Below are 25,678 nucleotides of genomic sequence, written 5' to 3'. Positions count from 1 at the left end.
GAACAGGATAGAATGCATGACAATTAAAAGCAGTCTCTAAAGCCAAACTGCATGGATTCTTATCCTGCCCCTACCGTTTTTACCAGCTGTGCAAACATGGGCAGAGTAATAGAACATCTTGTTTCTTTATCTGTAAAATAAGGTTGATAGTTCCACCTCCAAAGGATTGTTTTGAGGATTAAAGAGATAACTTATATAAAACATGTAGTAAATAATAAGGCATAATACAAGGTTGGTACAAAAGTAATTGTGGTTTCGCATTTTTTAAGTTGCAAAAGCCACAATTACTTTTTGCACCAAACATGACAATTTGGTGTTGTACTTATCATTGTTATGTTTTTATCATCATCATTAAGATGCCCAGTTGTCATCACTAAGAACTAGATATATGTTTTCTATCTGAAACTTAAGATAACACATAAACATCCCTGAGCTATTTTCTTGGCCTTTCAGTTGAGAATGTTGTTTGCTCTGAAAGTATTCTCTACCATCTCATCCAATATTGTCGTGTGAAGCCCGAAGTTGAAGAAATGAAATACTTGTGGGTGGTGTTCAGATTCCTTGAGCGGGAAAAAAATTGTTTTTGTATTATGTTAACAAGAAGAAATATTTTTAAAAAATAATAATAAAGTTACTGAAGCAAGGAAATGGTGGGGAGACTGGATGGCTTTACTTTATAAGAATTTACCACATTTATGTACTTAGCACCAATTTGTGCATATTGAAGTGTGGGGCATGCAAACTTGAAAGGACTACTTGTTTGAGTGAAGTACTGCAGTCTGAGTGATACAAATTGGGTGAATTAAAGTGGCTCTGGGGATTTGTATTTCAGAGCAGCTGAATGCTTGTGGCTGACAGTGCATAGGCTTTAAGGCAGTGAAAGTGGGATACAGCAGAAGGTATCCTACTGAAAATGGTGGATGAAGTTTATAAAAACACCCAGGTGCTATCATGTTAGCAGCCATATAAATGCAGTATGTGATTTTCTTCTCTTTGCTCTTGTCACTTTTTCTTTATAATATTTTTCTAACTCTGTCTTTTAAGTTCCCATTAGCTTTAGGAGTCCCCCAGCAAAAAAATATGAAACCTCATTTTCATGAAAGCCTTTTTTGTTTCACAATTTGCCGTTTGTTATTAAAGTCCCTCTTTACTGAAGAGCTACAAACCCGTTTCCTCCTCCTATTTCATCCTTCCTATTCTGTTTCTTAAATGTCTTCTGTGCATCCTATGGAAGAAGAATGTTCGTAATTCAGAATTCACAGCATGGAGAGAGAAGTTATTTGCTTATCTCATTCATTAATAACTTGAGCCACCGACTTACCACATCCTATTTAATGTTGTCATTATTTACACAATGCAAGGGAAAATAGATTATAGTGAAGGGGCCTCATTCACAGCAACACTATATATGCCAAAATTTCAGTGACTTGAATGGGTACATAAACACAGTTTGGTTTGTATTCAATGTTTTATCATGTTTTGTTGAAATGTTGATTTTTAAAAAGGCTTTTGAAGTAAACTGAAGAATTTGCTTTATGAGAAAAACATTAGAAATTTGTTTGCTACCTACAGATATCAAAAATGTTAAAGAGGCATGTGAATAATTATAATTGAAAAAGTATTCACATTTATTCATGTTTTATAATTCTGTGCAAAAAATTACTAGGAATTGTTTCGGGTTGCCATTAATGTGAAGTGCTTAGACATCCTATATATGCCAAAGAAACTGCATCTGTGACATGTAATATTTTTCTGTTCTATTATAACTTGAGAATTTTACTATGATATTTTAGTTTCTTACGTAATTGTTCACCAAATTAAAGCTATAAATGTATTTCTACATTGTATTTACCTTTCTTGCTGAATTATCTGAACTTACTTTATTCCCCTTTAAATTTTGCCTCCATCCTCATAGAGAGTAATAATTGTTACTATCTCAGGGGCTAAGTAAAGATTAAGTAAGGTAAATACTAGACGCAGTACTTAGCACATAAATTCTCAACATGAGCTAAAATTAGCTGGGTGTGGTGGTGCCCACCTGTGGTCCCAGCTAGTCAGGAGGCTGAAGTGGGAGGATCGTTTGAGCATGGGAGGTACAGGCTGCAATGAGCTGAGATTGCGCCATTCCACTCCAGCTTGGGCGACTGAGTCCATGTCTAAACACACACACACACACACACACACACACACACACAAACTCAATACGAGCTAAAATTATAATAAAAATATTTTCCCTAGACAAATTATTCACAAAGAGGTGCTTAAATAGCTTTTATAGTATAACACTTTCTTTTAAAAGAAAAAAAATAAATTATTATCTTTACCTGTTTTTTACACTATGGTAACTAATTCTAAAAATGGTAGACATTATAAGAAATTTATGTTATTTATATTAGTTAAGTATATGCAAATATTGTATGGCATATGAACTTCGGTTAAACAAGATTGAACAAAAAGTAAATGTAATTAATGTAATGGATGCCTATAGATATTTGACCATACAGTAATGACATTGTATAGCAGATACCTTTCTCATTTAAGATATTTCCAGAGGCTTTTGGAACCTAACCCTCAGTTAATGTGATAAACATTTCACTTTACTCTCTTTCCAAACATAATAATATTCCAGATTTATTCTGAATCACATTCATTATTCAAAATCCTGAAGAGAAAATTGGCCTGGTGCAGTGGTCTCAAGCCTGTAACCCTCACACTTTGGGAGGCCAAGGCGGGTGGATCATTTGAGCCCAGGAGTTAGAGACTAGCCTGGGTAAGATGATGAAACAACCTCTCCAGAAACGGGCATGGTGGCACACACTTATAGTCCCAGCTACTCAGGAGGCTGAGGTGGGAGTATCACTTGAATCCCAGAGGTGGAGGTTGTAGTGAGCCCATATCATACCACTGCACTCCAGCCTGGGCGACTGTCTCAAAAAAAAGAAAGACAAATAAAAGAGTTAAGAAATACCAGTAAGTGTATATCTATGGACTTTCAATATGATTAGTACCTTTTGGCAACACATGTCTGAGCAAGTGGTTTTTCTTTTAGAGTTAAAAAAAGACCTTACAAAAGAAGATTAATGAGTTTATGTGTTTTGGTGCAAAATTAGCTTTTTGGAAGAAAGGGGTTCTTTAAATCTAAAATGTAATAGTATTATAATGTCATTTCCTTAGCATATACATTTTCTTCTGTCACTGTCCTTATATTGGCCAGTATTATCTGAACACGTCTGCCCCAGTTCCTCTCAGACTTTATCTCCTACTATTTGTTCCCACTCACTGGCATCAATCCCACTGGCCTCTTTGCTGCACTTTACTTTAGAAGCTTTGTGCTAGCCTCCCTCTACCTGTAGTCTTCTTCCGTGTTAAACCTGCAAGGCTGACTTCTTACCTCCTGAAGTATTGACTCATACCTCACTTTTGCAATGCAACTACCTATTTAAAATTACTCTACTTCTTCATCTCCCTGACTACTTTTTATTTCCCCCAAAACACTTGTCACCTTCTAACTTACTCCTTAGCATCCTCCGAAATACATGATAGGAATTTTTGGCATTTATTCCCTAGTAAGTGAACCAAAGGCAGTGTATACACTATTAGGTTCTAAGGCAGAAATTGACTCCTGTTTGTTGAACAGGAATATCCTCCACCAAAAGTACATTTGCCCCTATAATTATCCAGTTTTCAATTTCTTTGCCACACTTTCCAAAGAAAGCGCATTGACATAGAGGAAAATGTGTATGTTGAGGAAATGATACTACTCTATTTTGGATTTTAAAAGGTTCTTCCTCCCAGAAAGCTAACTTTGCATCAAAGCGTATAAACTCATTAATCTTGTCTTTATCTCTGTTTGGTCTGGATAACCCAGTTTATTAAATGGTGAAGACCAGGACAGAAAAGGTGAAATGGCTTACAGAATCGTACATATCATTGGTAGAGCTGCTAAGAAAAACATCCAGATGTTCTCTTTGTTCAATACATCATTCTATATGCGGCTCTATTGGAGGTTCTCTCTCATCAATATAAGTCGTCACATCATCTGAGGTCATATCCAATGGCAAAGGAAATGAAGAGATAAATTTAAAACTTAACCAGGCTTTTTATAACTCTTTTTGCCTTTCAATCTGAAGATGAAAAATATTATTTTTAGAGATGAGAAAGTGAGGCAGTTTCAGGCCTTTATCTGAAACAATATTGTATCTCTCTTGTCTCATCAGTCTTAGAGAATGAGCATATTTTAAAATGACTGTAATTAAATATTGTCACTATGAAAAGAATATTAATTTTACAGCAGGTGAAAATAATGCAATAGTATGTAGCATGAGTGGGGGTAGAGGATACAGCTGTCTAATTTTGGTCTACTGGAACTAGTATAGATTTTCCTTCAAACTGAGCAGAAATGCAGCTCTTAGAGCATAGTAGCAACTTTCCTTTCTGCTTACAGATTTAAAGTTAAAGGCACAAGTTTAATATGCAGTCCATCCTGTGACTAATCCAGCAGGTTGCTCCTTCCGCTCTTGCTAATGCTGCTACCTTGCTTCTAAGTGGACATTGGTACTTGGGGTATTTATTTTTCTGTATGCTTTGAAGTAGTTATGAATCTTCTGAGAACTAAAGAATTGGGATTCTCCAATGGCCTATTCTACACGAGCAGATGAGTGGTATTCTTGTGGGAGTTGAGAAAGCGGCTGTAAACTTCTTTTCGTTAGGTAATTTAGCTTACCTTATTTCTTTTCTTTCCCCTCTTTAGTGGAAATTGTTCAAACTTCAGGAATGATTTAATATCTTCTTTCTGGACCCAATAATGCATCCTATAAGCTACATCAGCATTGTATTTTTTTCCCATGATACAGAAAGAGAATTTAAAAAGAGAAAAAAACAGAAGTATAACAATACCATATTTATTGGAGTTTGAAATGTGGCCACTAATTTTAGTCAATATAATTTCAAATAATTAAAAGCTTTGAAACATATTCATTTAATGAGTTTGTATGCCCGAACGCTAAAATTGGATGTTTGGAAGAAAGTGAGGAAATTAATTTCAGTTTTTTTCCTTAGCTAGAACATTGCAAATTAAGGAAATGGTTTACTAGATCATTTTATCCCAGCTAATGAAACTTATTTTTCTTCCAGTTTGGTTTCTCTGTCAATTATTCAGAAATTAAAACGTACTATATTGTAATATTAAATCTCCAGTATCTTCTAATTTGATATGAGGTTACCTTTATAGGTAATTATTAGAGGAAAGGTGAGATATTTTTTCTACCTTCACCAGCCCCATTCCCTGCCTGCCTTGCCCCTAGCCACGTAGAGTCATCTAACTTAGGTAATTACTCTGTAAAGTCATATTCCTGAAGTCTGGAAGTCTTTCTGTTCAATGTGCTCCAACAAGCTGATTTACTTAAATTCAGTGCTTCGTGCCATTCCCATGAATCTGAGCTAATTATGCTGCCATTTTTCAGAGATGTGCATTAGAAGTCATGTGTGCCTAATTCTGAAAACGGCTTTGTACATTAAGGCTCATTTAACTAGCGATGGTTAGAGAGAAGTTAAGGGACTTAGAGTTACTGGTCTTAATTTTAAAATACAGTAGTAGTATGGAACTCTCTTGTACTGCAAGCATATAAGATGCTATGTTGTCAGCCTCTGAATCTTTAGGAATGTTCCAATTTGGCTTATGCCTTACCAGTCAAGATGTCACAGAGAAGGTATGTTTAGTCATGGAAAAGAAAATCAGTGTCCAGCATGCAAAGATAGTAAATTTTCATAGGAGGAATTGATTTGTGTGCATTACTGGGTCTGTGTAAAATGGTGTCCTTTTGGCACTAGCTGAATATACATTTCAGTAAATGTTTTTGCTTGCTGCAGATTAGTGTAATACAGTGAAATTTTCAGTAACTGAGGGAAGGCAGTGGTTGGGCGTCTGTTAATAGCCCGAAAGTAACTAATGAGGATGTGCAGTCAGAACGATTGATTGAATAGCTGCAGTCCTGTGTGTTTCTTTCTTGCTTGCTCTCTCTGCAAGCTGTGGAGAGGGAGGGGGAAGAGCAAGACACAGAGAGGGAGCGAGAGAAAAAACGCTCTCTCTTAAGTGGAAGTAGCACGGATCCCAGGGGCCAGGAGGCCAGAAATGGAAGTTTAAACTGCATCTATCTTTTAAAGGGAGAACAGCAGGAATCAAAATGTCAGTCTCCGGAGTTACAATTTACTCCTTATTTTCTAAGATCTGGAAGATAACACAGAATACTTTTTTTAGGATGTGGCTTTTTTTTTCCTTGTCCATGTTGAGATTATCTAATGTTATCTGAGAAGCTGGATTCCTTTATGTCTGTCAGTTGAAGTGGCGATGGGAAGCAGTTGTGATAAAGGTATAATACCTATATATCTATCATCTATGTGTGCGTGTGTATGTATATATATATACACGTATATATATATATCACTCTATGAAAAAATCTTAAATATGTAGCCTTAATACAGTATATAGTAATTAAATGGGAGAAGATCACATTATCTGCAAAATTCCTCAGCTTGTTAGGTCAGTTTGAACAGATTTAGGATTCCAGAGTAAGATCTTAGTAAGGTCATATTGCCAGAACAAGGAGAAGCTGATCTATTTTTATATCTGCATAGGCATATATGTCATTTTATCTTGGCAGCAGCTTTCAGTCTTCTCATGGCCCTTTTGTTGCAGTCTGGTGAATCAACAGAACTAACTTTGACCTTTGTGCAAACACCATCAAATCATATGCAACATTAGACTATATTTTGTTCACAAGAATATTAGAATTTCCATTTTATTCTATTAACTCCTACATTGCTAACACATAGAGAAGTAGATTTATATACTGTGAGATGCAACTACTAAGTGAACTTAAAGATATTAAACATAGCTCAGAGGAAATTATTTTTATATGTGCTCAGATGAAAATATAGTCTGTCACACTAAAGTAGATTCTTAACTGTGACCAAGTCTCTCTAGTGTCTTGATAGTTTAAGCACCTCAAAGATAGACAAATTATGTGAGATAGAATGTAATGTACCTTTAAAGCATGCTGGTTTGTTGTGAAAAACCAATAACTTTACAGTTTAGTGGAATATCCTAAATTTGGGGTTCTTAATGATGTTTCAGCCTTCCTCCTTTCTTCCAGAGGTACCAGCAGAAAGGTCCCCTCGTAGACGCAGTATCTCAGGGACCAGTACATCAGAGAAACCCAACTCCATGGACACTGCAAATACCTCACCCTTCAAAGTACCAGTAAGTGTTTATCTTCTTTATAAGAATATTTTACTTTTCTCCTTTCTTCTTCGAGTTAGAGACAACTACTAAGGAATCCAAACATTTTTCTCTTCAAGAATTTCTTTATAATTCTGTGATTAAAGGACAGACTCATCAACTTGTATAAATCAACTGTGGTTAATATCAACTACTTTCTTTTTTTCTTTCTTTCTTTTTTTTTTTTTTTTTTTGAGACTGAGTCTCAATCTGTCACCCAGGATGGAGTGCTATGGCACAATAACACTCACTGCAGCCTCCACCTGCCAAGTTCAAACAATTCTCCTGCCTCAGCCTCCAGAGTAGCTGGGATTACAGGCACATGCCATCATGCCCAGTTAATTTTTGTGCTTTTAGTAGAGGCAGGGTTTTACCACGTTGGCTAGGCTGGTCTCAAACTCCTAACCTCAAGTGATCCACCCGCCTCGGCCTCCCAAAGTGTTGGGATTCCAGGCTTCAGCCACCATGCCCGGCTGTCCACTACTTTCAGTATAATATTTATGAGGTTTTAAGGAATATTATTTTTACTCACAGGGTACTCACAAAATATGTAAAAATATTCACAAAATATGAATAAGTTCATATTCCTTTCAACTGTAGAGTTCAAATCCTTGCAGACATTTTTTTATCAAGTTGCTAGCAAAAACCTATCACAATGCTGTAAATAAGCTGGTGGGAGGTTTTTTTAGGAATGGGATGTAATTTTTTTTATTTTTCAAAGCTGGAGCATAAGCAGAGAGTGCTGAGACTCATAAAGTTGCAGACTAAATTCACAGAGAATTAGACAATTGTGAATTCTAATCCTAAGACTTGGTCTGTGCCTTGCTTAAGCTATCTTTTAGATGACCATGGAAGTGCTTAAGAAATACGTTGAAAGAAAGTAACTGCTTAAATTGACCAGGCAGTATTGAGAATCAGCATTAAATACAAAAGAGGCTGGGCTCAGTGGTTCACACTGTAATCCTAGCATCTTGGGAGACTGAGGTGGGAGGATTGCTTGAGGCCAGGAGTTCAAGACCAGCCTAGGCAACATAGTGAGACCCTGCCTCTATAAAAAATGAAAAAAAAAAAAAAAAATTAGCTGGGCATAGTAGTGTGTGCTTGTGGTCCCAGGGGAGGCCAAGGTAGGAGGATTGCTTGTGCCTAAGAGGTCAAGACTGCAGTGAGCCATAATTGTGCCACTGCACTCAAGCCTGGGCCACAAAACAAGACCCCATCTCTTTAAAGAAAAAAAAGTACTAAGATGGAAGGGTCATATGTGATCAGGTCAGCTGACTATCAGTTACAGACCTATTTTGGACTTTTTTGATATAACTGTGAGTAACCAATATTTTAAATCACCTATTTTCTTGGATAAGAAATATATTTATTTCCTAATCATATCATTTTATTAAAATTAATTATTTTTATACTTGAAAAGAATTGCTTCATGAGATTAGTCATTATTCTAGGCACAATGAAAATCAGTATAAGGTAGAAATAGACTTTTCTATTTGGAATAAAAAAGATTTCTCTTAATTCAGCCAAATTAATATGGTATAGCCTGTCTTTATTCTAATACTTTTTTAAAAGTTGGGATGACCTTTTAAGTGGAACTAATTTTTTGACATATATAAATTGGCATTCATTCATAAGATAACCAAAATGAGTGTTTTATTTTGTGTTAACCCTGAGGAGCAAGATTTTCCCTTGTTGTATCTCAGGACCTTGAAGAGTTTATGAATAGCAGTTACTGTGACACCTTTCAAATTTTTACAAATGTTCTCATTTTCAAAGATTACAAGCAAGTATTGGATTAATATTCTAAGCAAATTATGACAGGAATTTTAAAATATCAGATTTGGTGTCTTTTACTAAATTTTTTGTTCCATAAACATAGCTACCTATTTTTTATTTTATTTTTCTCATGAATGAAGAAAAACATTTATTTTTCACCTCCTCCTCTTGTTTTTTGATGATGCAGAAAGAATAGAGTAAAACTGACTGTCAGTATGCAAAGTTTGGTGAAAAGGATTGAGTTAGAATTTGAAGTTTTCACACCATCATGCTAGAATGGAATGGTGACTCTTAAATTTTTTTGAAAAAGTTGGTAACAGGATGAATATCCCTCTGCAATATGGTAACATCAAAGCATATCCTATATTGAGTCTAAAGTTCATGGCCAGGCTTTGAAAATCTGAATTAATTAATAACCATAATTTTTATTTAAGTTGATGACTAATTTAAGATGTATCTTAATAATATGACTAATAATTCTTGAGTGAAAATTATAAACATAATGATAAACACATATGAAAGCTAACATTACTTACAAACCACTTACTCTTCTGGCAATCTCAGCCATGTTGTAGATTTAGAAATAATGAGGGAAGAAAAGGGCCTCTGACTAGCAAATGACAGTCACAAAGCCCATGCACCCATGCACTTAACTCTCTAGGAGAATGTAACCATTCACAGGACCTCACGTAAAGAGTTTTCTGAAAAATAACCATTAGAACACACTGATTACAACAACAACAAAGAAATGTCAGTAAGTAAAAGGACGAGGCAGAGAAAATGAAAAGCCAGAGAATGATAAAAACAATCCGAATTCACTTAGGATAAAGGCAAACAGCCTTACATTTAAATTAGACCTTAAGGATATTACTGTGTTCCAGGGTGGTCTATAGTGCAGAAATTAACATTGATAATAATGATCCCGAGTCATCAAGAAAAAGTGAGATTATATTTATTTTGCTATTTTTTTAAAAAGTGGAACTGTGTTATATGACATATGTCCATTGAGAATATTTAAAATGTTGAAGATATGTGATGTTTATAAAACTTGTTATCCAGAAAAGTGGTTTGTGAAGTACCTCATTCCTTGATCATGCTAGATAAATAATTTATATGTTTTTTAAAGAGAAATCAAAATATGCTGGCTAAATGAGGCACTGCAGTACTTGGATATCTGTAGAAATACATTGTATTTTTTTTTAATTTTCATGTAATACCAATAGTAGTATGATTTACATCACTTAAATATATATTACTAATTAGAAGAATGTCTAATTTTCAGGTCAACACACAATACATTTATAATTAATATCACAGTGTACTCTCCGAATTTGGGAAAGCAGTACAAAAAGGAGTCAGACTTTGAGATATTTAACTTAGAGTTGTTTATACAATACCTCAGATCGTTTCTATGTTAACTTGATGAAGAGACAGAACCAGTATTTTACCACAAGTACCAGTGGTTCCAGGATTCAGATGTCATTACTACGGTGAGCAGTAGGTTTACCACTCATCAATTGGACCCCAAAATTATAGTCGTGGACCCTCAAAAAGGACCTTATTCTTCCGAGCTCCATTTTCAGACTTACTGAGAGCAGATAAAATAGATTTTAACAAGTCCTAAATGAAATTATTTACAATGACACACTTATTGAATGCTTACTTTGGGCAAAGTATTGACGATTCATCAATTGGTACCTTCTTGGCATACTGTGCTTGGTACAACAAAGTTTTCCATTCTGAGACCCTATATATAGCCTAGTAGCACGAGATAGAAAAATGACCAGATTCATAAAGAGGTAGGTGAGCATGGTAACACAAGTTATTAGCAGCCCAATGTGTAAGTTAAGGCTTTGACAAGGAGCAGCATTTGAGCAGAGTTTCAAAGGCTGAAAAAAAACTAATTGACAGGGGAAGAAAGTACTCCAGGCTGCGGGAATGGCTTTTTTGATAGACACACAGTCATGGGATGACTGGTGCTTCCAGGGATTATAGAAAGAACTCAGTGAGACAGGAGTTGAAAAGTATGTGAGCAAAAATGGCAGGTGAGAAGACCGGAAAGGTAGGTGGGGGCAAGACTGTGATTGAGTTTGTTCATCAAACTTAACTAAATTATACTTGCTGCTGAAGCATTAAAGATGTGTTTACTGGAATATTTGTCTTTGACTCTAAAGCTAAACAAAGTGGCATGAATACTGTGAAATATGGGTAAATTACTTGACTCTTCTCCTAAGTGAGTCTTTTTTCCTCTTGCTGTCACTCTTCCAACTCAGGGTGATAGGTAAGGGGCTATCATTCAATAGAAGGCCAGCCCAGCACTCACCCCTGGCCTTTCAGCTGATACTACTGATTTTTCTAGAATAATATTTAGCCTTAAGGAGATCAAGGAGAAGCCAGAGGGTAAAGATCACTCATATCCTGCTGGTTGATGCCAAGTAAGGCAGAAAGAAGAATAACTATAACAGTGAGCTCAAAGCAGGGAACCCCGAAAAACCTTTGTAAGTCTTCCTCATTCACAAAAATTTATACTTCTAAAAACTTAAAATAGGCAACTGGTACAGCAGGGTATTCATGTATAGTAACATTCAAAATGAGGGAAGAAGAGGAAATTTATTTGGCTACTGAACCTATAAGTTAACACAGTGTCTTGGTTTTCAGCAATATTTAAATGTATTTGTACTCTTACCTATCATAGCCGTAAGAAAAAGTAGTGATCTACAGCAGTGGTCCCCAACCTTTCTGGCACCAGGGACCAGTTTTGTGGAAGACCGGTTTTCCACGGACCAGGGTTGGATTGTGGGGGATGGTTTGGGGGTGATTCAAATGCATTACCTTTATTGTGCACTTTATTTGTTATTATTAGGTTGTAATATATAATGAAATAATTATACAACTCACCATAACGTACAGTCAGTGGGAACCCTGAGTTTGTTTTTCTGCAACTAGATGGTCCCATCTGGGGGTGATGGTAGACAGTGACAGATCCTTAGGCAGTACATTCTCATCAGGAACACACAACCTAGATCCCTCACATATACAGTTCACAATAGGGTATGTGCTTCTATGAGAATCTAATGCCACCGCTGATCTGGCAGGAGGCAGAGCTCAGGCTGCAAGTGATGGGGAGCAGCTGTAAATACAGATGATGTTTTACTCACTCACCTGCCGCTCACCTCCTGCTGTGCCGCCCAGTTCCTAACAGGCCACAGACCAGTACTGGTCCGTGGCCCTGGGGTTGAGGACCCCTGGTCTACAGGAGAGTTTCTTCTTTCCTTCATTCTCATTCATATTTCTTCACACATACCGTAATTCCAGTTGCAATTATTTGTTTGTAGGTCTCTGTTCCTCATTAGACAACAGATATCTGTTCCGGTCGTCTTCATAACTACCCCAGTACCTAACACAGTACCTCCCACAGAGCAAACATTCAACAAATAATTGTTGAATAGATAAAATATGCATGAATTATCAAAGACCAGAATCAAATGAGTTTATCTCACATATATTCTCTTGATATTACTGATAATGTCTCTAGTCAAATGGAATATTAAATATTTAATTACATTTAATAAACATTTAATAAGAGATCATGTGGGATAAGAGTATACCTGGCAGAATGGATAGATTTTTTTCCTTAAAGAGACATTTTAATTAATATTTGAAATTCAGAACTATGGTGTTTTAGTTATATAGTGTATACTTTGTCTACTTATATTGGTAACTGAAACTACATAGAAATCTTTATTATTTAATGATTTGTTTCTGTGGCTATTTCTTGGAACTTCTGAGGTGTTATACATATGTATAAATTCACAATGTTTTTGCACATCTGAGTTTTGACTGTTCTTCAAAAACAGCTTTAGTCATTTGACATTTTCTCCTCTTTGAAAGATCATTTTTCATTTTTTCTTTAATATCGTGCTAGACTTTCATTTAAATGAAATTACTGGGATGATGAGGAACAATTGAATACATAATGAAAAGTTATCCAGGTACATACTTAAGTTTAATTCGGAAAGAGAAAATTATTATGTCTTGTGATTGTGTATATTTGTTTCACAGTGCCTGATATTTTGGAACAGGCTTCTTTCTTTATACTCTATTTATAAAGTGACTATTGATATTTATGATTTTTTAAATCACTTCTACTTATATGATACCATCAGTTTGGCTTTGGCTAAGGGGGAGCTGCTTGTGTTCTGGGCCAGGTGCTAGGTTTAGTGTTCTGATTTTCATAACACAATAGTCTAAGTTGGCCTTTCATGTAAGTATAACATAATACAGTTGCAGCTGCTTCGTTTGTGTTTGCTTTGAGCTTGGCTCTGAAAGAATTCAGGCACCAAATATTATGCCAAGACAACCAGAAAGCATAATTGAACTAAGGCAGTAGCTGAGTATTCCTGTGTAACTCTCCTTGTGCTCTTGTCACTGTGACACCTAAGCATTCCCAATCAAATAAATATACTAGAAACAAAACATTGTCAAAAAACCAAACGTTTACATAGTTTTTAGAAGAAAGTAAAGCCCTGGGAAATAAGATATAGACTAAAGTCCTGTGTAAAAAGAAATGTGTCTTAAGTATCGAGATGATCAGATTCAATTGCTATTGGTTTCTGTTTTGAATCCTCTGTAAGATCCTATGTAAGTGTTTTTCCACATTAAACAAAGAGACAGAAAACTTCACGTCCACTATTTAATAAAGACTAATAAGTGTCCATTGTCCGAACTAGGGGTTTTCAACTCTGGCCATATGTAAAAATCACCTAAGGAACTTCAAAAAATATACTGATGCTTAGACTCCACCTCAGACCAGTTAAATCAAAATTTCTAGATGAGAGTCCAGTCTTCTGTATTTTTTTAAAGGTCCAAGATGATTCTAATATGCAGCTAGGGTTGTAAACCATTTGTCTAAATGATTGATAAAGTATTAGGAACTCATTTTAGTCAGTGTCTTACCTGTGAATATCAGTGCTTTCTTTGCTACCTTCAAGTCTGACATAAGAAACTAAGAAGCAGTATTTTCTCAGTGGCCTTTGTTACTGATATACTAATTGCTGCATTGCCTATTAGTTGCTCTTCTGTGTTTGCCATGATCAGTTCAGATGACCAATGTAAATTTACAAAATACTTGCTTTACCTCTGACCAGCCTTAGAATCTCAGATTTTAGGGTGAAATATTGAAATTCAATTCATAGCATCCAAGCTACAATACAATTTCAACTTTTGTATTCTCAGTGTTATTGTATTCCAGGAGGATATTTAAAACTTATTTTCCATGATGCTCAAAGACTCTATATCCGTGTTTCTTCCCTCTTTTCACTAATCATCTGCATGGAGTTAAAATCCATAATAGGATTGCCCTCCAGTGAGACCTATTTTAATGAACAGTGTATATATATGTGTGTGTGTGTGTGTGTGTGTATATATATATATATATACACACACACACACACACGTGTATGAATATATAAATATAAATGTATTCATCATATGTCTATGAAAATGTTATTACCAAAGGTAGAAATCATATAATAATCATGGGGATGTCAGAAAATTATGGCCTGTAGATATTAACTATATCTTTAAGTCATTTTGTAATCAGAAAGGGCATAATTTTAAAATCCTCTAATGATAAATATCTTAGAAAATATATAATTTAGAACCAAGGGGCTCAGAGCAGAGAAAAAAAAAAAGAATAAGGCTAGATACAACTCCTTAAGGAAACAGGGTGGGAACTGGCAAATACCTGGAGGAAAAGAGAGCAGGCTTGGTTAGGAAATACTGCCAAGACTCTAAACTTGAAAGAATTAAAGAATGAGGGAAGCCCTCCTCAATCTGTGGTAATTCCTAGAAATGGGCTTGCAGCAGCACTAACTACTGGAGATTCCTACTTACCCTACCCAGGAGAAGAGGGCTGTTTGAGAGAGAGGATGATACTCACTTACAGCTCATTCTTATAGATGATGTACCATAAACCCCTTTCCTCTCAAAGCAAAGATATTTCTCCTCAGCTTTAATGAGCAAGGGGAAACACAAGACTTCTCACTTCACAATGAGAAATAAACACTTTGAAGGCCTAATGCCCACTTAAGGGAGCATATAATTAGCTACTAAGTATAACCTCTTTTATAGAAGTTCTGAAGCCAGAGTGTAGAAAAGAAAATTTGCCACCTTCATGATTAAGCTAGAGTTAGCTACGCAAAAAAATATATATATATTTTTTGCTCTTCTCAGCTGTACTTATACTCAGCAAGGTATGAGAATTGCTGGTAAACAATAATACCTGTGGTGTGCCTTTCTACCATAAGGCCCTTTAATTTCATAACCAATGCCGGTACCATTCCGCTGGATTTTTAAATGCTTTGTTTCTTTTATATTGAACATCTACTAATTTCAATTTAAAGAAACTTCATTCCAACAGTATTATTTGATTATAATATCAATACAAAATTTTTTGTCAGATTGTTGAGTAGCTGGTAAAAAAAAAAAAAAAAAAAAGGCTGTAGAAGAATTTGAATAGACATTTCTCCAAAGAAAATATACAAATGGTCAATACACACATGAAAAGGTGGTCAATATCATTAGTCATTAAGAAAATACAAATCAAAACCACAATGAAACACCACTTGATGCCCACTAGGACGACCACAATCAAAAAGAGAGACAATAATAAGTATTGGTGAGAATGTGGAGAAATTGGAATGTAAAATGGTATGGCCACTTTGACAGCTCCTCAAAACATTACATATAGAGTTTGTATATGATGTAGCAATTCTACTTTCAGGTATATACACAAGAAAATTGAAAATATATGTCCACATAAAATGTACATAGATGTTTATAGCAGCATTATTTATGATAGCCACAAAGTAGTCATAACCCAAATGTCTATCAACAGAAGAACAGATATAGAAAATATGATTTAACCATACAATGGCTTATTATTCAGCCATGAAAAAGGAATGAGATACTGATACATGCCACAACATGAATGAACCTTGAAAATATTATGCTAAGTGAAAGAAGCCATACACAAAAGGCCACATGTTGTATGATTCCGTTTATATGAGATGTTCAGAATAGGCAAATCTATACAGACCAAAAAAGAGATTAGTGTTTCTCATGAGCTGGGTAAGGGAGAAATGGGAAGTGACTGCTAATGGGCATAGGGTTTCTTTTTAGGTAATGAAAGTGTTCAGGAATTAGACTGTGGTGATGGTTGCACAGCTTTGGGTATACAAAAACCACTGAGTTGCATCTTTTATTTTTTACTGATTTTTTTTTAGATAGGGTCTCGCTCTGTCACCCAGGTTGGACTGCAATGGCACAATCATGGCTCACTGCAGCCTCAACCACCCAGGCTCAAACGAACCTCCCACCTTAGCTGTGAAGCTGGAACCATAAGCGCATGCCACTGCACCTGGCTAATTTTTTTTTTTTTTTTAAACTTTTGGAGAGATGGGATCTTGCTTATGTTGCCCAGGTTTGTCTCAAACTCCTGGGCTCAAGCGGTCGTCCTGCTTTGGTCTTCTAAAGTGCTGGGATTACAGGCATGAGTCACCATGCCCAACAGAGTTGCACGCTTTAAAAGGGTGAATTTATGGTATATGAATTATATCTCAGTAAAACTTTTTAAAAAGTAAAACACCAGGCTTAGAAGACTTAGGATAAAAAATTTGAAAATATTATTAACACTTTACTATTGATTATAAATTGAAATAATGTTTTAGATATATTTTAGATATGTAATATATTACATATTGGCTGCTTATTTTCTACAGTTTTTTTTAGGTAATCATTACTGATACTTTGCATATTTGCATTTTTATACAAACTACCATAATTTGGCCTACTATAAGGGAGAGAGCACTATCTACTTTTACTCAAGGATGTAGAAATAGAAGCATAATATTTAGTTTAAAGAGAAAAAAGCTAATTTACAGTAGTGTAATATATATGGAATATTTTTTAATTTTTACAAATTATCAACAAATTTTTATGTCTTCATATTTGTATAGCATATGTTATAGTTTCTTCTACAAATTCATAGCTGTTAAATTGTTTGACCTTTTGTATTTTTAATATAGTCCACCTGTGCCTCTGCATTCTTATGTCTTATATATGGGTTTGTTTAATGGGATAATGCTGAGATTTCATATTAGAGGAGTGTTTTTATGATATTTGTATAGCAATGAAATTAATATCAACAAATCAGGAAATAGAAAAGGATGCTGTTTTGGCAAACCTTCTTTCATTCAGTCCTCTGTATTATACTATGGCTTGGTTCTAATGTCCCATGGTAATTTAAACTCAGCTTGCCCCAAACTGTATTTACTTTATGTTTTTCTTAAAAAATTTTCCCTTGAATTTCCCTTTGTAGAGCTGCACATTTCTTCAGTTCCGAGAGCCAAAACCCTAAGAGTCATAAATACTCTTCCCTTTCTCTCAAATATTGTCACCAGATCTTGTCTACCTCTCTTCAAATTCATTCATTCCCTTTTCCAGCCCACTGCCATTTACTGACTTCACTTGTCAGTACTTGTGGTTCCTTCCCTGAACTAGTACCAGGGTCAGCTTTGTAAGCATGAGACCAGTGCAGTACACAGGGCCTACACTTAGAAAGACTCTATGCATGAAGTTCAAGGCTGTATGGTTGCCATCTCAAAGTTCTTAGTGATTGATCTCTGGATTTGTATTTTCTAAGTGAAGTTAAATGGGACAATGGAGCATTCGTGGGGACCTTGGGCATGGTACCACCTCCTGCTGCCTTCCTGGAATGAATTATCTGTTGCCCACTTTCCCACTCCCTGATCTCATTCAACCTCCCTCTCTCTGTGCGAGAAAGATAGGGATTAGACAGCACAACCCATGGTGTCTTGGAGCAGGGCTTGGTAAGGGCAGTCCTTGCCCCTGCCTGTCATCTCCAGGGATGTCTTACAGGTAGACAGAAGCCACAGCTGTGTTGGGGGAGTGGGGGTAGGGCGGGGGAGTGAAGGGACAAGCCTCTTGCCTATCTCCAAGCCAGGTACAAGTTGCAGGGGCAGCCACAGGAAGGGAAGAAGCCTCAGCCTCCCTGCATGGTATGACACACAGGTTTGGTGGCTGGCATGGTGGAACCTGGTAGCCAGTAGACACCCACTGCTGAGTCATAGTCTGGGGCCCCTGGCACCTCTGAAGGTTTATACTTACCTGTAGTTTTTCCTGGTACTGGAGGAAGTGTGACATTAAATAGTAAATAAAAGGCAGCATGGCAAGTGGAGACAAAAACTACTGAAGAAAGGGAAAAGTTTCCTAATTTATAATAGTAGGTTTAATGACATTGTCTTCCTGCTTTTTGAACAGTACCCCCAGCTTTTCATTTTGCACTGAGCCCCTCTAATTACGCTGCAGGTCCTGTCTAGTGCAATAGAGATTCTTAACTCATCTCCTGGTCTCCAATTCCTACTTATCAACTTTAGCCTTCACTCTGCTACCAGAGTGGTCTCTAAAATCTAAACTCCATCATTACTTGGGCCTCCCTTGCTTGATGTCTTTTAGCTCTCTACGATTCCATGCCCATGAACAAGACTAGTTTCATACATTTTATTTGGCTTGCTCAGTGGTTTCTTCCTCCTCTCTCTTCCTTTCCCCTTCTCTTTCCCGTCATTTGAATGTCTTCAGACAGAACTACCTTTTACTTCAAAAAGTGTCAGTCACCTGCTGAAGGCTTTTGAGTTGAACTTGTGTTGCAGGATGATAAAACCAAAGTTAAATTGGCACTGAGAGCTTTCATTGTCTAATTTTTTACTGCCCTTCCAGACTCATTTCCTAATGCTCAGTATCCTCATTTTCACCCCCAACTCTCTTCAGTCCTGAGTTCCATCTTTACCAAATCTGAGAGTTCCCCAAGCAAGTTTTCTATGGTCTCTTTACACATTTCTGCCTAGGAAGTTCACCTTCCATCCTTGCTAAAAGTATTCTCATCCATTAAGACTCAATTCCAGTGTTTCCTTACCTCTTCTAGGCAGCATTAACCTTGGCCGTCTCTGTCCTTCCACAGGAGTGTACGTTTATCCATTATAGCACCGATACTATTATATGGTAGGGTTGTCTTTCCTCCTCTGTGATATTCTAGTTGGTGGTCTCCAGAATAGGTTGTGTATACTTCAGAGGATACACAGACAATTCATTTGAGGGGGGTGCAGAAAGGAAATATATGTTTGATTTTTTTTTTAATTTGCTCTTTAAAAATTTTATGTTATTGAATGTTTTATAGTCATACATCAGAAAATCATTTTATAAGTATATTTTATTAGGAAGGCACACTCAACAATATTTTATTTATTTCATAGTCAAAATTAATTAATTAATTTTGAGACGGAGTCTCAGTCACTCAGGCTGGAATGCAGTGGTATAATCTCAGCTCACTACAACCTCCGCCTCCCATGTTCCAGCGATTCTCCTGCCTCAGCTTCCCGAGTAACTGGGATTACAGGTACGTGCCACCATGCCTGGCTAATTTTTCTATTTTTAGTAAAGACGGGGTTTCACCGTGTTGGCCAGGCTGGTCTTGAACTCCTGACCTCAGGTGATCCACCCACCTCGGCCTCCCAAAGTGCTGGAATTACGGGCGTGAGCCATCCCACCCAGCCAATAGTCAAAATAATTTAGAAACCACTCTCCTAGAAGACAAGAACTGTATCTTATTCATTTCATAACTTCAGCACTGACCTTTTAGTTTTCCTAATCTGTTTATGAAAACTGATTTAATATATGGGTGGTATTCATGATTACCGAAAGTATGCACATTGCAAAGATATTGACCTCTTATGCCATAGTTTCTTCATCATTAGTTGGTCATTTTTAATTAATCAACATTGTGTACTGGTTTTTATAAAGGATCTACAATAAATCTGTTAAGTGAAATAGAATTAAGAAGGATGGAATGTAGTGGGTAGCAAGAACTTCTTTGGAAGTCCTGTGAGAATAATGATAGAGAAACTCATGGAGAGTATCTTAGTTTGCTTCTCATTTAAGGTATAATTGAATGTGTAAGAATGTGGTCTGCCTCTCAACTCTTTAAAAGTTCCATGGGGCTGGGCATGGTGGTACATGCCAGTAGTCCCAAGCTGCTTGGGAGCCTGAGGCAAGAGGTTCACTTGAGCCCAGGAGTTCAAGGCCGTAGTGCGGATGATCATTCTGTGAATAGCCACTGAACTCCAGCTTGAGCAACATAGCGAGACCCCATCTCTAAAAAATACTAATACTAATAATAAATAAATTAAGGTAAATGGGGAAAAAAGACAATACAGTCAGCAGAAGTGAAGATGAAAACCTGATAATCTGTCCTAGCTACCTGGGCTTACATATTATGCAGTCAGTGAGACAGTTGTTATTCGTAAACTTTTTCATTAAAATAAGGTGGTTACAGTTGAAAAAGACCCTGAGCTTTTCTGATCATAAGATTTAGGGCCTGCGTCACCCTGCCTTTTTAACTCTGTCAGAGTGTCAGAACAAAGATTTCATATTATTAGCTTTCAAGGATTTGTACCTAGAATAGGCAAAGGAATGATAAAAGAACTGTATTTTTTACTGTTGTTCAGCTAGCATCTCACTTGTATGATCAAGAGCAAATTGTTTGACTTCCTCTAACACCTATGATTTTTTTGTAGTAATGAAATATAAAAATATTTTAAGATCTTTGGAAGTTTGCAGATAAAAAGATACTATAAACTGGATGTGGTGGCTGATGCCTGTAATCCCAGCACTTTGGGAGGCCAAGGTGGGCAGATCACTTGAGGTCAGAAGTTCGAGACCAGCCTAGCCAACATGTTGAAAGACCATCTCTACTAAAAATACAAAAAATTAGCCAGGTGTGGTGGCATGCGCCTGTAATTCCAGCTACTCGGTAGGATCACTTGAACCTGGGAGTGAGCAGTGAGCTGAGATAACGCCACTGCACTGAGCGAGACTTCATCTAAAAAAAAAAAGGACCAACATATATATTATATATATTAAGGACCAATTTGTTAATATTTTGGTGCCGAATTTACGATGAAAAAACTGCAGTATTACAAACAGTACAAAGAGTATAGTTAGGAAATAGCCTCTAGAAGTAATAAAATATGTCTAATACAGTCTTTTCAGTAATGTATTTCCCTACTTCTTTTCCCCTTCATTTTATATCCTTAGGAAAAAAAAGTCCTATCCTGATAGACATTAGTAAGAGTAATTACATTGTTTCACATTATACCTTTTGCTCATGACCATCCATAATGTGGATTTTTGGTACATTTTGTTTCAACAGAGGCAGTAAGAATTTTATCTTTTTCAATAACTAATAGGCTCAAAAGCCCCCCCTCCATCTCTGATGCTGTTATTCTTAGAGTCCTATAAATGAGAGATGGAAAACTTCAATTAAATTCATCTAGTCCATCTCCCCTGACAACGAAAAAAATGTATTTCACATTATGTTATCTAATGCTTTTTTCAGGCCTTCCATGATAACCTCTGAGAGACTGTCCAATAGGCTAATAGACCTCACTTTGAGGTCTTTGTTTTGACCCATCATTTCTCATTATTATATTCATTACAGCCATCATCCTTAATATTCATACTTTGTGAACTTGAGTGAGATTAGCACAGTCTCTGTTAGTCATAAGAAAATCAACATACTATACTCTATAGAGTATGACATTCAATTTACAATAAAATTTTTAAAAAATCAGTGTATACCTCATTATCAGGAACTGAAGTGTTCTACAGAAGTGAATTTTCCAGATACTAAACTTTTCTTCCTTAACCACCAGATTTAGTTTTGTTTTAATAATTTTAAGGGGTTTTCCCTCCTGTGTGTTATTTCCCTACTGTCTTGAATGAATTCAACTTTTCTTAATAATTCATGTTAATCATTATCAGCATTCTGCGAATACGTATTTAGTCCACTGTATGCTAAGCATTACAGAAATACAAAGATGAGCTCAATGTGTTTGTTTTCTGTTTGCCTTCAGGAGTTAAGATTCATAGGGCATATAAAACAGGAATAGAATTAATTATAGGTCAAGATAGGGGAAAACAGTAGTATAAATAAAAAGTTTACATAATCAGAAGTGTGAGAGACATTACAGTAATCAGGAATGGTTTTCTCAGGAATTGGTATTTGAAATAAATAATATAAGGACAACTGAGTAACCATGTGGAAAAAGGTAATATTAGATGTATATCTCATACCTTACACAAGAGTAAACTCCAAATGGATTAGGGATCTAAAATGTGAAAAAAAAAAGTATACCTACTAGGAAACATGGATGAATTCTCTAACCTTAATGCAGGGAAAACCTTTCTATGATGGTTACTGAAAAGCCAGAGGCAATTTTTAAAAATCGATTGATAAATTTGATTACACAAAAGAAAGTTTTTAAATAATTGCATGACAAAAAGTATAAGAAGGTTGAAGCTGAAAGACAACCAATGAATCAATTGGGAGAAAATATTTACAACATATAAGAAGCTATTAAGGCCGGCACAGTGGCTCATGCCTGTAATCCCAGCATTTTGGGAGGCCGAAGCAGGCAGATCACCAGGTCAGGAGTTCAAGACCACCCTGTCCAACATACTGAAACCCCATCTCTACTAAAAATATAAAAAATTAGCTGGCATGGTGGTGGGCACCTGTAATCCCAGCTACTTGGGAGGCTGAGGCAGGAGAATTGCTTAAACCTGGGAGGTGGAGGTTGCAGTGAGCCGAGATCGTGCCATTGCACTCCAGCCAGGTTGACAGAGCGAGACCCCTTCTCAAAAAAAAAAAAAATTAAGGTACAAGTGACTAAGACCCAATAGGAACAGGAACACTGAAGAAAAGTTTTCCTGAAGAAAACTGAAGAAAAGACATGAATAGGTAATAGGTAAAAATGTTTCTGAACATATGAAAACAATGTTCAAATTCACTTATAATCGGAGAAATGCAATTTTTTGTTTGTGTGTTTGTTTTTTGAGATCCATCTCGCTCTGTCGCCAGGCTGGAGTGCAGTGGTGACATCTCGGCTCACTGCAACTTCTGCCTCCTGGGTTCAAGCGATTCTCCTGCCTCAGCCTCTGGAGCAGCTGAGACTACAAGCACGCACCACCACGCCCAGCTAGTTTTTGTATTTTTAGTAGAGACAGATTTTCACCATGTTGGCCAGGATGGTCTCAATCTCTTGACCTCGTGATCTGCCCGCCTCGGCCTCCCAAAGTGCTGGGAGTACAGGCGTGAGCGACCTCGCCTGGTCCTTTTTTTTTTTGGAGTCTCGCTCTGTCGCCCAGGCTGGAGTGCAGTGGCACAACCTCAGCTCACTGGAACCTCCGCCTCCCAGGTTCAAAGGATCTTCCCACCTCAGCCTCCTGAGTAGCCAGGTCTACAGGTACACGCCACCACACCCAGCTAATTTCTGTATTGTTTGTAGAGACAAGGTCTCACCATGTTGGCCAGGCTGGTTTCATACTCCTAGGATCAAGCAATCCTCCTGCCTCATCCTCTTGAAGGGCTAGGATTAGAGGGATGAGCCACAGCACCCAGCCGAGAAATGCACATTTTAAAACAACATTTAAACATTTTAATGTTTAAATGCACATTTAAAACAACATAGAAATATTATTTCACCTTTCAGTCTGACACAGACTATAAAGGATGACAACGATTCAGTTGGCAAGGTTGTGGGAAACAAACACTCTCATACATTGTTGAAGGGAAGGCAAACTGGTACAACCCTTCTAGAGGGGATTCGGCAAGATTACATATACACTTACCTTTTGACCCAGCATCCCATTTCTAGGAATCCAAGCTGAAGGTACATCTCCACCATTATGAAAATACATATGCACAAAGTTATTTATGCAGCATTGTTTTTTAATTGCAAAATATTGTAAACAGCCTATATGCACATTCATAAGAGGGTGACTAAACTATATGTGGAAAGTAGAATAGTGGTTCCTCCCCCATCTCCCAAGATGTCCACATCCTAATACATGGAAATTGTGAATATGTTATCTTATGTGGCAAAAGGGACTTCTGTAGATAGGATTAAGACTAAGGACCTTGAGATAGGAACATTATCCTAAATTATCCAGATGGATCCAGTCTGATCACGAGACCTTAAAAGCTGAAAAGCTTTCATAGAGATACAACATTGCTGGCTTTGAAGATGGAGGAAAGGCCATGAGCCAAGGAATGTGGGTGGCCTTAAAAGCTTGAAAAGGCATAAGACAGATTCTCCCCTAGAGGCTTCAGAAAGGAATGCAGACCTGCTGACACTTTGATTTTAGCCGGATGAGACCTGTGTTGGAATTCTTACCTACAGAACTGTAAGATCATAAATTCGTACTGTTTAAACCACATTTGTTTTAATTTGTTAAAATGGCAGTTGAAAAATGATACAGTGGAAAACTGGTGAAATTAGAATTAGGGCTGTGTTTAGGTGAGTATAGTACCTATGTTAATTTCTTAGTTTTCATAATCATACTATGGTTATATAAGATAATAACATTAGGGGAAGCTCAGCAAGGGAAAACTCTATACTATTTTTCCAAATTTTTTGTAAATCTGAAATTACTTCATTTCTAAAGGAAAAATAACTAAGGATTCCTTCCCTCCTCAGTGTCCTTTCCCCACTCTACCTCATTAACATCCCCTTAAAAAGTTGCCATGTCGTCTTGTTATTTGTGAATTTCCAACCAAGCTTTTAACTCAGTGGTTCCCAAACTATATGTCCACATAAAGACTTGTTTGTAAATGTTTATGGCAACTTTATTTTTAATATCCCAAAACTGGAAACAACTTGAATGTCCATGAGTTGACAAATGGTTAAACAAATTTTGGTATACCCTTACAGTGGAATAAAAAGGAGGAAACTATACATGCAACAGCATGCATAAATTTCAAAAACAGTATTCTAAGTAAAGAAAGACTACATAGTGCATAATTCCATTTATGTGACATTGTGGAAAAGATAAAATTATAGGAACAAGTCAGATTAGTGGTTTCCAGGGGCTGAGGGTGAGAGGAAGGGATTGACTGGCTACAGAAAGGCATGAAAACTTTTGGGGTGATGGAAATGTTCCGTATCTCACTTGTATTGGTGCAGCATACATTTAACAAAACTCATCAAACTGTACATGCAAAAATAGAGATTTGTGTTTTATAAATTACACCTCAATAAACCTGTTTTAAAAGAAATGTTTTAAAACAAAATACATAAAAAGTTGGACATAAAAGGTTTGAAATAATGTAACAAGAAGGTAATAAAAATCTGACATGACACATGCATGAAAATGAATCTCTAAGAATGTAGTTAGTTAATAAAGTATGCTAGATATCTTCCATTGGTCCCTCTAGCAGATCTTAACATGTCAATATGTGTTTTAACATGTTATAACATAATACCTATAATATATGTTTTATATTTTAACAATAATTGTACGTAATATAGTATAATGACATCAATGTGTCAACGTCAGTTATATCTGATTAATGGATATGTGTTTATTAATTTCTGTGCTTTGTATGTTTAAAAGTTTCATAGTAAAAGTTTTGTTAGCTTAATTTAAAAAATAACATTGAATGCTTGTTAAAAATGTAGATCACTGTGCCCCAATCCCCAAGATTCCGAT

General features: G+C 36.4%; 1 protein-coding gene across 3 annotated transcripts in view; it reads left to right on the top strand.

Moving 5' to 3' along the window:
* The window catches only part of RASAL2 (RAS protein activator like 2), a 369,092-nt gene that overhangs the window by 271,345 nt on the left and 72,069 nt on the right, over window positions 1-25,678 (top strand). For all 3 annotated transcript variants that reach the window (XM_025400463.1, XM_025400454.1, XM_025400473.1), the window contains one exon: window positions 7,152-7,258. In XM_025400463.1, coding sequence (XP_025256248.1) covers window positions 7,152-7,258 — 107 coding nt within the window. The remainder of the gene's footprint in view (window positions 1-7,151; window positions 7,259-25,678) is intronic.

The sequence above is a fragment of the Theropithecus gelada genome, chromosome 1 (genome assembly GCF_003255815.1).
Source record: "Theropithecus gelada isolate Dixy chromosome 1, Tgel_1.0, whole genome shotgun sequence".
NCBI lineage: Eukaryota > Metazoa > Chordata > Mammalia > Primates > Cercopithecidae > Theropithecus > Theropithecus gelada.
The sequence above is the reverse complement of the archived record's forward strand: the minus strand, read 5'-3'. Positions and strand labels throughout refer to the sequence as shown.